General features: G+C 49.4%; 1 protein-coding gene across 18 annotated transcripts in view; it reads right to left on the bottom strand.

Annotated features, from left to right (window-relative positions):
* ATXN7L1 (ataxin 7 like 1) overlaps positions 1-12,726 on the bottom strand; it is a 216,532-nt gene that overhangs the window by 26,715 nt on the left and 177,091 nt on the right. For all 18 annotated transcript variants that reach the window (XR_002138484.2, XR_012498855.1, XM_019745368.2 and 15 more), the window contains one exon: positions 254-537. Coding sequence is in view for 16 of the 18 variants with exons in the window: in XM_019745368.2 (XP_019600927.2) it covers positions 254-537 (284 nt within the window). In the remaining 2 variants the exon portion in view is untranslated. The remainder of the gene's footprint in view (positions 1-253; positions 538-12,726) is intronic.

Below are 12,726 nucleotides of genomic sequence, written 5' to 3'. Positions count from 1 at the left end.
CAGCCTGCTTCCTGGGCCACTAGGGTAACTCCTGCTAAGTTCTAAGCCGAGTGAGAGCCTCATCTGGCCAGGGAATAAGAGAACCAGCTCTCGCTTACATGTGCAGGTGGGGGTCCTGCTTGTAGATAAACTCCATGTCTGCCTTAAAATGAAACAGACCTGCTTAATTGTAAGAACACATCACTCCTTGGTTATGGACATGACTCAGTTTCAATCTCATCATGAGCCAGAGTCGAAGGACACAGACACGTACCTGAAAGTCTCCTGTAAGGCTTGTTGTTGTTTTTGGTGCCATTTTGGTGTTTCTTGTCTATTGTGGTGGACAAAATTCCTTTGCCATTTAAGATCTTCTCTGGGGAAGGTGGCACTGACTTGGACATCAAGACCGGCTTAATTAAGGGTGGGGTGGAGACGGCCGAGGACGAGGTGGAGCAGGCGGTGACCGCAGCAGTGGTTGTAGAGTTCATTTTGACATTGGCACCATCTGCCTTCACTAGGTTAGGGATTTTTTCTAAACTGACTACAGGAACCGGAACGCTGAAAAACAAATGAACAAACATACACCATTGCCTTTTTTGATACATCTGGTCCGCTGAGAAGCTATCCCCGCTTATCATTATCAGAATACTTCCTTATCACTTATTTATACTCCTAGAAGCGAGCAGCATGATTCCAGTTTTGATGGGAGGGAGAGTCATGCCTCAGAAAGTACCGACAGGGGGTGCGAGGCTGGCACGGTGCCAGGGATGGCATCAGAGCTGAGTGATTACCTCCTGTGCTCATTGTCCCCATAGATCCTGCAGCTCCCCCTTCTCCGTCCCTATACTTCGGCTGTCTCCAAGATAGCACCTTGGGAAGAACAAGGTGCCTGCTGTGAAGCTCAGGAAGAGATGCTGCTTGTCCCCGGACGACGGTGTGCCACCGTGCCACTTGCTGAATCATGCCCCTTCCCCCTGCTGCTCGGCTGGTCTCCCACCCGGAGATCGGGCCTGACATCTGCTTAGCTCAGGAGTGCTGACAGGCTTATGCCACACAGAGGCATGGCTGCAGGCCAGCGTGGCACGCTGCATGCTGTTGGAGGACTCCTGGATCACTCTCATATCCTGGGGATGGGCTCAAATTGAGTGAGCCGCCATGTAACATTATCTAATATTCCATTTTAGGCAGCTAGTTATGTAAATAGGCAATTCTCAAGGCTGGCAGGTGAGAGGATGAATTTTAAGAAGACAGAGCACAAAGGTTTATGTTTGCTCTTCAGAATCTGTAACCTTAGCCCCACTTCCTGCTATTTCTCCTGTAATGGATATGGAGTTGATTTCTGTGCATTTAATGCTGGAGGACCCTATGTCTGGGAGACTGTAAAGGATTCTGTCTCCGGTTTTAAATGATGAGATAAGATGAATGAGCTTTGCTTTAGTTCCTGAACTAAATTTCCCTTCCTCCTTGCAGGAGGGCAGAATGCTAACACTTCAGTTCCCCCAATTATCTCCGAGCCAACGTAGACGATTTGAATGCCAAATGATCTAGAATACGGCTTATACATGCCTGCAGACAATGTCAGGCATGAAAGAGGCTGATTTTGGCAGGGGAGGGATCTTATTTGTCCACATGGCTGGGTGGCTCTCTAAGATTCATTCACAGATCATTTCTTTGATCCATTTGTTCACGAAATTATTTCAGAAAACCTCCAGGCCCTGCCTCCTCTCTGACTTTGAAACAGGATCACAGATGTTATTTATAGATCTCTGCCAGCAAGAAGGGCACTCCGCGGTGGGGCAGATTGTCACCGGGCTTCACCAACTTCACTGTGTGACCACGGGCTTTCCTGGCCTGGGGAAGGGTGGTGTGGGGCTTCAAGTACCATGGCGGGGGGTGAGGGTGGTGGGGGGACTGGGTTTTAGTGATACACCGAGTCACTGACCACTCCGCCCTTGATCAGAGCGCCCCAGTCACTGAGGCATTGCTGCACTGTGGCTACTTTCTCTTTCATGGCAATTCTCACAGCACTCATATATTGCTGAAGAACAGCTCAAGAAGCCCTTGAAAAGTCAGCACACTAGAAGCGGTAGCGTTATTACCTGGTGAAATTAGTGCTGCATTCCTGGTTTTGTCCCAAATGGCAAAAAATACAAAACCATGGAATACGGAATTCTTCTAGAATCATTTCTTCACTCAATTTTAAAGGACACAGATGATAGAAATCAGAGTTTTGAAAAGATATTTTGTACACCCAGGTTTCATAGCAGCATTATTCACAAAAGCCCAAAGGTAGAAGGAACCCAAGTGTCCACTGACGGAGAACGAGTAAACAAAATGACAGCCCATACAATGGAATGTTAGCCAGCTTTTAAAGAAGGAAATTCGGACACATGGATGGATGCTGAAGACATTATGCTAAGTGAAATAAGCCAGTCAAAAAAGACAAATACTGTTTGATTCCACTTATATGAGGTACCCGGTGTGGTCAAGTTCATAGAGACAGAAAGTAGCACGGTGGTTGCCAGGGGTCAAGGGAGAGTAGGGGGTTGTTTACTGGGAATAGAGCTGCATCTTGCAGTTCTGCAGGTGAAAAGAGTTATGGAGACTGGATGCAGAACACTGTCAATGTGCTTCACCCTGCTGAACTGTACATTAAAAATTAAGATACTCCATTTTGTGGGTATTTTACCAAAGTTAAAAAAATTTTTAAAATGTACAAACTAAAAATCATCCCCACAAATTACAAAGCTCATACAACTTAAATGATACTTCAATATCTTGACTTTAAAAATACATAAGAGCCTGCTTAAAGAGCTCTTGTTGCCTTATTTGTCACCCTTGTTCTGATCTGTTGACTTCTATTTCTTTAGAAAACAAAGTTAAATTTCAAATGTCGATGTGAATGCATGGACTGTTAACGAGGTGAGAAGGTTCTCTAACACCTGAGCAGGCTTCCTGATACACTTCTTCATGAAGTTAGGACCTTCAAGTTCCAGCCCTAGCTCTCGCCCATGAGCCGCTGTGAGGACAGGGAAGACCTCCAGTTTCTGTGAGAACTGCCCTAGGCACATGTTGAGTACTCACGAGCTCAGCGGACAAAGATATGATGTTAGGATAGAACAATCCAGAATAATTGTACAAGCTGAAATACATTTAAAAACCGAACCAGATGGTCCTGAAATGCTCATAGTACAGCCTGTTTCTCCCCTACACCGTCTCCTCCAGGCAGCCATGACAGCAGGACAGCATGACAGCACAGGTGCCCTAGGGCTGGCCATCGGGAACAGCAACAGTTGACTCATCTTGTTGGTGATGCCTCTTCCCAATCGTGTTCAGTAACTCAGCTTGAGCCAGGCCAGCTAATTTGTACCTGATCTTCTAATCTGGGATTTTCTCCAATACATCATGAGTGTGGCCCAACATACCCTCTCCTGCCAATGCTTCCAGAACTCCAGTGGGACTTCAATCCTAGTGCCCCCAGGCAGGATGTGGAACTGAAGCCCGTCAGAAACAGGAAGGAAAGGCTGACGTGCAGTTCTCTCGGGTTGAATTTTATTGGATTGGAATGGGAAGTGTTAGGGGGAAAAAATCAGATCAAGAATGTTTCAAAGGCTTCCAAAGACCAGGAGAGTCAGTAGAGAGAAGAGCCACCGAGTAAACACTCCAGATGCCAGATGAGTAGGCCACATGCTGGCAGTGGGAGAAGGGAGATTGAGCTGTGGGTGGGACAGTGAGGGTGTCCATTAGCTAACGGAGAAGGCTATGGATAGAGTGAAGGAGGAGAGCTGGGGGCCGCCCCTGATCATTTTTCTTTGGTGTCCCTTCTCTCCCCCAAAGGTTTTGGGCTTCCCCTCTAAGGCTACCTGCCTTTGGCCTGAGTTGAGAAGGTACTTCTGCTGGGAGTTAAGAGAAGAAAGGGAAGCAGGCAGATCAATAACAGTGGGAAGGGTCAAACACCCCCCCAGAGGATATAAGAGAGAGAGAAGTGAGACTCATCCCCATGTGACCTTGCACCCTCCTTCCCCAGTATGTATGTTAGCCATCAGTCCATCTGAGTACTCAGCGTCCTTTCTTCACTATTACTGGAAACAGCTCCAAGATCCTAAACTGATGAACAGTGGAGGAAAGGACTGCAAGATGGTGCCACACGATGTGGAAAACCAATCCCAGAGGTTCGATCTTTTTCAGCAAAGAGCTCTGGCTGACATAGCAAGCTGTTCCTGCCTCACTGACATCCAGATCACTGCATGCGTCTGTGCTCCAGGGAGTGAGGGAGTGTGGCTGTCTGGAAGCCATCATCTCGGAACTGTCTTCTGCTTTCTCCCGTTGTCCCTTTTCTCACTCCCCTCACTTCCTCTGCATCACCTTTCCCAGCTAGGACAGTGTCCCAGCCGTGGGCAGGTGAGGACCGCTTCCAGATGGCAGTGGATCCTGAATAACAGGTTTAATTTCTTTTTGTTTTCCGATTGGAAAGAAGCCAAAAGATCCTGACCCCTGCTTTCTCAGTTCAGGCATCTCCCCCCTTTTCTGTATCTAATCACAGTAACTTAAGACACCTCATGTGTGGTTAGGGTCTGAGAGGGGTGGACAGTTGGCAATACCTGGATGACTAAGCAATTTATTATTGTTTGCTTAGGCAACAAACAAGCCGGGTGTTACCCTCAAGGTCAGCCAAAGCCCCTCAAGTTCCTTCCCTTTCAGTCTTAAGGGATGCACTTACACAGTTCCTGAAGTCTCACTATTAGTTGCATTTATCAACTCACTATTGTCCTTTCTTTGAGGAGCAGTGTTTGAAAGGGATAGATGAGTTCCCCTCTTCCCCTGCTGCTTTCATAATGCCTGTTTTGTTCGCTTGGGATGATCTCTTTCAGGGAGCCAGGCTGCAGCCTGTTCCCCTGCTGTGTCTAATACACTGGGAGTAGTTATCTCCTTGTTATCTCTGTACCTCTGTCTCAGGCCCCCGGAAGGGATCCCACAGCCCAGAGAGAACAAGTCTCCCTCATCCTCCTTGTTATGTGGGGGCGATGTCCACCTTGCTTCTTTTGTGTTGCTTTGGCCGCCCATGTCTTCTTCCTGTGTTCTTGGCCTGCCTGCATTTATCTTTCTGGACCAAGGTTTTAAGAAAAATGGTTCTCCTGGCACCATTCCCTCCCCTGCCCAGTGATGTCTGCAAAAGAGCAGAGGTGGAGAATCTTACGGTGCCACCAATTGTCATGGGGCCAGCTGCTCTCCTGCCAGCTACACTTTCCTGGCGATCATCATTTATTCTTTTATCATCGACAGATAAGCCTTAAGAGAATGGTTCAGAAAATCTTGAGGCCTGCCGAAATCATTGCCAGCCCTGTTCCACTTAGCAGTGCAGGGCAAAGACAGCTTTGACAGGCAGGAGCCTGAAGACATATGGTGTTTGTGCTGTGGGTTACGTGGCTGATGGAAGTTCTCAGCTGTCTGGTTTCTTTCCACCAATCCCTTTGACAAAGGCCCATGTGCAGAATTTTGAGGATCTCTGAGTCACTGGCAGATCCTTAAAAGGGCCATCTCATCTGGCCTCTTGCCTTCTAAGCAGTGATAGTGTTAAGGCAGCCCAAGTGAAAAGGATTTACCCTATTTTGAAAGACTCCCAGAGAAGGAATTCTATTTGGGTCTCGTGGATGCATTTTGGTCTCGGGGCTGCTTATCGGGACATTGTTTACATCAAATTTAAATTCTTCAAGTTGAAGAAATACTTGGGACATTCTTAAATGCTGGGAGTCAGGCAATTAAGAATCAGCCTAAATAGTGGAGCTATAAGGTTCTGCTATGATGCCACAATACACCAGGCACTACGTAAATCCTGATGAATGAGTAAATGGTATTTTTTTTTTAACCTGGAAAAATATTGGGAAAACTTTCAGAAAGCCGATTTATAAACACCTTAAGCAAACAGAAAGCAGGGTGACCAACCACAGAGCACAGTCAATAAGAAAACCTGCCAGATTTAATCTAATATTATTCTGTGACTGAGTGTCAGGCCTGGTGGTCAGAGAAGAAGCACCGTGTATAATCTCTGCTGGCCTTTGCATAGCTTTGGATTCCCTTGCACATAACATACCCTCACTGGGAAAATGTGGTCAGGCCACACTGCTATTGGGGGTGAGTGGCCCTGGCAGCTGAGGCAAAAGAAAGATTGGTTAGCAGGGTCTCGTGCCAGCCCAGAGTGGTACCCAGCAGAGTTCCCAGGGGCCCATCACTGGCCAAGAACGTCTTCATCAGTGACTTGGATGATGGGCCAAGACTGCGTCCCTCAATCGGGGGAAGAGACGATTAGCTGCTGAGAAGAATGATGGGGGACTTTCCCTTAAGCCAGTTAGGAGTGGGGAGGGGGAATTTACAAGCTGACTTTGATGAATTGTATATGTGGCCAGAAGCAAGTAAACAAAGTCAGGGGGGACAAGCAGGGCTGGCTTGTGGGTCTTGCCTTGTCACTGTTCTGGCAGATTCATAGAATGTGGAGGGTGTTGCAAGATAGTCTGGGACAATGGTTAGGAAGACAGGCTTTGAAAGCAGACAAACCTAGATCCGAATCCTGCCTTTTTTACTGCTAGATGCATTATGGTGGGAAAGCACCTGACTTCCTGGTTTCAGGGCCTTGCGAGCCCATGAGGACTTCTCTGGGAATTAGAAAAACGGTGGCAGGCCGAGCGGATGGGGGCTGGGTTCCGTTCTTCCTTGCCTCCTTGGCAGACACTCTTGTACAGTGCAAAACCCACACAGGCAGACGGAGCTGCCCTGCCTGGCTTCTCTCAGGACTTTACTACGCTGCGCCTCTGGCTCCTTACCGATAAAGATCATAATAGATATTCAAAGTGATCAAAGGAGGTACGTAACACACATAAAATGCTTAGCACAGTGCTGGGCACAGAGTTGGCCTTTGATAAATAGGAGTTAGAATGAAAAGGAGAGTGGATCCCCTTTTGCCACTGACCCCAATGCTTCTGGGGTGTACATCTGGGGTGTACGTCATCGCCATCATTAGAAATGTCTGTCCTCTTAGCTTTTGTGGTCCCACAATGGGGGAAGGGGTAGATGAAGCAGCAGATGTGTGGGAGCAGATAGCCTTCCACATTCACTGGGAGTGGGGAACCATTTCTGGGGGGTGCAGTGAAGAAGAAACACAGAACTAGGTAGGAAGCCTTCCCAGACTCGATGACCCCTTTCTAGAAGCCTTCAGCCCTACTTCCCAATCCCATTGGCTCCTCAACCCCTCGTCTTCTAGGCACTGCCAAAGCCTGGCTAGTGGGTCAAGCTCCCACATGGATAACACATTCTGGAGGAAGAACGAGCAGAAACTCCAGCCTCCTGTGTGTAAACATGTTGTCTGCTGCAAGCCTGAGTACGTCAGGCAATGGGGGCCCTGCTCTTAGACATCTTCTGGGGAACTAAGCGCATGTGCTCCTATCAGGCTGCCCCAGACTTCCTGGGAGCGGGAGCCCCAGCACCAGCCTCTGTTAGAATCTCCGGCACTTCTGTTAATGGGGGCTTCCCAAGGCACGGAGCTCAGAAGATGGTCTCCATCCCACTGGGAGACCAACTGGCACTATGTGCCCCAACATTCCTGGGGAGTCATAATAGCCCACGATGGTGGGGAAATCAGCAAGCCAGAGTAGAGAGGAAGATAAAGAGGGAGAAACAGCGTCCTGGCCCAGTAAATGGTGCTGGATAGGCTGTCTCCGGAGTGCGCTTGGGACCAGCTTGCCTCCAGTGACGCGGCCTTGGGCAGTCATTCCAGGAGGCAGTTAAGACAACCCTAGACCAAGCCAACTGCACCTGCCCAGTGCCTTTTCTTCCAAAAGTGAGAAGTAAAGGTCTTATAATTAAAAACCCAGTGAAATTCACAGCAGTGCATAAATGGTATCAGGACCTTTAGGGGGAGGATGAGACGGTGGAGTCCTGGAAACAAGTGGATTCTGGGGAGAACGCTGGTGCGGAGAGAGACAGAGCCCCGAGCAAGAGACAGGAGCAGCAGGCAGGAGCGCTCCCGTCTGCAGCCACCAGAGGTCACTGGTTCCCACTGTTAGAGCTGCACGCCGCCGCTCTGCTCTCTCTTTGGGCCTGTCCCTCACCTTCCAGAGCCAGCGTAGCCAAGAGATTTATTGTCTCCCTAAGCCCTGGAGCCAACACCGACCTAGTGGGAGAGAGGAGAACTCCTCATAGAACATCCTCCATCCTGCCAGGGAAGGCCGGGGGCTGGGACCCAGGCTCGGGTACTCAGCCTTCGCTTTCAGGAAACTGCTCTGAGCACACTAGGGATGAGATGGCACAGCATCCCTGGCTACCGTCAGTCCCCAGCCTCTGCTCCCTAGCTTCCTTTGCAGAGGAGCAGCCCCAGGGAGCACCTTCCCTCTCACTGGCCTGGGAGGCCCGGTGTCACTGCTCTTTCCTTCTCTGTATAGGAATCCAGGACTGGGAAGACAGCCCATTGCCCAAACCTGCTCTATTCCAAACACTAAGCACACTGTTTAAATCTTCAAAAGTGTAGTCTTCACATGGACCTATAGCAAACTCAGGAAATTCTTTGTCTCAAATTAAATACACGTTGTATTTGTGTATGTGTGTGTGTGTGTGTGTGTGTGTGTGTGTGTTTTCCACGACCCATCAGCTCCAAGTAAAGTAGTTGTTTCAATCTAGTTGTGGAGGGCGCAGCTCCCAGTGGCCCATGCGGGGATCGAACTGGCAACCTTGTTGTTAAGAGCACCGCACTCTAACCAACTGAGCTAATTGGCTACCCCTACATGTTGTATTTTTTAAAAACTCTGTTAATCACATCACCGTCCAGTTAGAGACCGTGGTTCTTCCCGACATCTGGTCACTCAGTCTACCTGCTAAAAGAGGCTCCTACTTGCAGCATCAGCTCAGGCCTGCCATCATCGCTTGCCTGAATCTTGATGAAAATCCTCCTCACAGTCTTCCTGTCCTGGCCCCTCTGTGCTTGAATCCGCCTCCACTCAGCCATCAATGCAAACTTGACCTTGCTACTCGCAGCTTAAAGGGCTCTGCGGGCTCCCCACTGCCCAGAGAACCGAGTCCAACTTCCTAGCTTGGTTTATCCACAGCTCCCGCCAGGGCACCTTCTCCCAGCCTCGTGCGACTCCCACAGCCCTTTGAACACCCAGAGGTCTGCCTGATGCCTGGCCTTTACATGGCCGGACAGCTCCTTCTGCTCCTGTGCCCTTCTCCCCTCGCTGGGCGAACACCCCCCACCCCCACCCCATCTGTCCAGATCCGGTGAGACGTCTTCTTCTCTTGGAATGCCGGCTGTTCCTTCCTAAGTGTTTCTGCTGCACGTATCACATCAAATGGCCAAGTTTTTGCTCTATGTCTGTGTGGCCTGACCAGACAGACCTAAGGACAGGCATCTGGGCCAAGTGCATACATCGCTCCGACATTATCCCAGTGACATATACATTGTCTGGCACTTAGGAAAGGCTTTAAATGTTTGATGAATGAATTCATGCTCTCAGTGAAAATTAAGTCACGTAACACAATAAAAACCAAACCAGCTCTCCACCAGAACAAATGCTTTAGTTAAGGACAGCTGTCTCTCTTCCTGGTAGAAGAGCCAGAGTGAGAGCCCGCAGAGCCCTTTAAGCTGCGAGTAGCAAAGTCAAGTTTGCACGGCAAAAGTGGGGTGGGGGTGGGGTGTGGCCTTCTGACATCCCTAACCTTTACTCTTCTCATCCTACCTGACACTGACACACTGAGCACCTGCCCAGGGATGCACAGTGGGCTGTGCACTCACATGAAAGATGGGGTTCCATCCTCACCCCCAGTTTATAGATGAGGAACCTGAGGCTTACAAAGGTTACCCCAGGGCATTCATTCATCAAAGTGAGGGGCAGACATGGGGTTTGACTTCAGGCAGCTCTAAGGGCTTGTTCTTTACCACAGCATGGAAACGAGAAGACCAGGGATCAAGGCCCAGCTCCGCCACTGACCAGTCACCTCGTCAGCTTGGGCCTCCATTTCCTCATCACATGACCAAGTAGACTTGAGGCTCAAAAGGGATTGGGGCCATGAAAGCATCTAAAAATTACAAGGGGTGGGGCAGCCGGATGGCTCAGTTGGTTAGAGCGCGAGCTCTCAACAACAAGGTTGCCGGTTCAATTCCCACATGGGATGGTGGGCTGTGCCCCCTGCAACTAAAGATTGAAAACGGCAACTGTACTTGGAGCTGAGTTGCGTCCTCCACAGCTAGATTGAAGGACAACGACTTGGAACTGATGGGCCTTGGAGAAACACACTGTTCCCCAATAAAATTTAAAAAAAAAAAAGAGAGAGAAAATACTTTTAAAAAATAAATAAAATAAATAAAAATTACAAAGGGCTATGTAAATATAAAGGACCGTGGTTCCTGATCTTTGTGGCTCATACTTCCTCTTTCCATCACTCCATTTTCCCTTGCTGTCCTAGCCTATCGTTTCCGTCCCCAGACTCTAGTCACTACTCCTAAGCACTTGTGTGACTTGGCAAGGTCAGCGTAAACCCAAGGAGCTGTCCATTGTCCTTACCTGATCATCTGAAAACACAGTGAGGATGCAGCACTTACATGTTTCAGTTCCTGATGCCTTCCTGTCCTGAAAGGGACTGTCCCTGTCCCCCCACCCCGACCCCGTGTCCTGGGGGTGCTTGAATATTGTGGCCTGTCTACTTCCCATCCTCTTACCCACCTGCCCTGTATACTCCTTCCTTCTGCTCATCAGAGTAACCTCTACCCTCCTTTTGTCCACCCACCTTTCCTGTCTCATCCTCTGCCCCACTCCTTTTCTCCTTACCCCCAAACCTGAATCACTTAGGGGCAAAAACTAGCCTCAGAATGTATCCCTCATCCCTTGTGTGGGGGCTGTATTTGTATGTGGGAATCAGGGAGGGACTTCTGTGGAATGCTACACCAGCTCCTCAATTCCCTTCTGATGAGGGTTTTCCTCACGTGGTCAAGTGTGTCCTGGGATGTGGGTACGAACACCATGAGGGGCTGTGGTATGGGGGTACACTGCACACGCCTCCTCTTTAATGTAAAAGAAAATACCTTTCCCTTTGTGCCAGAGCACAGACGATTTTTCCTTTTAATCATCCAGGACCACCATAGTTCTCCCTTCCTAACTCTAATAATTGTAATGAAGAAAAATAATTCCATGATGGGAATTGGCACTCTAATTTCTCCTCAAGAATTCAAAAATTTATTTATACCTGTGATTTCCTTTAGCATTGGAAAAATCTCTGTGAGGAGGTAGAAGGAGCAGTTGTATTTCACAGGCTCTTTTATTCATTCATTTATGAAAATATTTGTTGGGTGCCAGATTCCTGTTAAAACATGGGGATGCCAAGGAGCTCAAGGGCTGCCTGGGGGCAGGGGATGATACAGGTGCAAATAAGTACAATATATGATGGCAGCTCTTGTACTGGTATCTTGAGTGTTAATGGGAGCTGAGAGCAAGGAGCATCTCAGTCTGTATAAAAAGTCCAGGAAGGCTTCATGGAGGAAGTGACGCTCATGCAGAGACTAAGCATGTGTAGGGACAGGAAGGGAGTCTGCTCCTGGAAAGGGAAGTAGCACGTGCCAACAACACATGGAGACATGATCGAGGAGCTACAAATAGATGGAGACATCTGGAATATGAAATGAAGGGGGTAAAATTCTGGCAGCAGCAGTGGGACAAGTGGCAAATGCCAGATCATACATCTACCTGCAAAGGGCTTAAATGTCTACTCTGTGGGCCATCTAGAGCTGAGAGCCATCGAAGAGCTGAGCAGCTGGGAGCTGGGGCAGGTGTAGAGGGCAGACTGGAGGAAGGACGGGACAAGGGGACCTGTAGAGCCACTGCATGAATCCTGTTGAGGAATCGGGTGGTCAGAGGAGTTAGGTCACCAGGAGGGTCCACAGCACGTGGGGTGTCTAGCATTTGCCATCCTGAGTGGAAGCCCTGAGACCACTCCCCTGGGGCTACCAATACTGGCTCTTGTCCCCAGTTCATGCCAATACCAGGCAGGAAGCAATAAGCCAGCCTCATCTCTCCCAAGGCGCTTGGCCAGGGTTCTCAGTTATCATTTCCTTTCCAAAAAGCGCTGGGAAAGCTTCCAGAGTACTTCTTCGGCCTGAGCCCTCACCACTCCACGAGGACAAACCTCCCACTGGAAGTGTCCAGGGGAGGAGACGGTCTCCTCCCCTCCACACTGTCTGCACACATGGGAGGCTGGGGCGGCTGACTTTTCTCTTGCTCTGGCTCATTTTCCTTCTGGAGCAGCAGACTCATCTCCTGCATTTTTAATAGCTGAGCATATTTAGCATTCAGCACACACGTGTGGGTTGATAAGGCCCAAGGAGAAGGCAACACACCGTGCAGGGGAGGAAAACCTCCTCCCTGCCCCCGCCCACATCAGTGGGTTGTCGGGTTTTCAGTCCTCCAGCAGCTCAGCACTCTGGACCAGGGGAGCTGCTGCCACACAGCAGGTGGGAAGCCAGACTGGCTGATTTAATCCCCATGCAAGGAGCCGGTGCCCTGGCTGAGTAGATGCTCTTAAGAAAAGTCTGCAATGCTCATCTTAGCTTAAAAGAGCCACACAGTCATAATTCCCTCTTGACTTGCCCCTGGGAACAGACTCATCTTGCCCACCTCTCTGCCTCTACTGGCAGGACAGTGAACTGGCAGAGGGGCTCTGAGAGCCTGGGTGCTGGGCGGGTGGGGCGTGATGCCAGGCAGGTCTGCAGGG

The sequence above is a fragment of the Rhinolophus sinicus genome, linkage group LG09 (genome assembly GCF_036562045.2).
Source record: "Rhinolophus sinicus isolate RSC01 linkage group LG09, ASM3656204v1, whole genome shotgun sequence".
Classification (NCBI taxonomy): Eukaryota; Metazoa; Chordata; class Mammalia; order Chiroptera; family Rhinolophidae; genus Rhinolophus; species Rhinolophus sinicus.
Note: the sequence above shows the minus strand (reverse complement) of the source record. Positions and strands in the feature narration are given on the sequence as shown.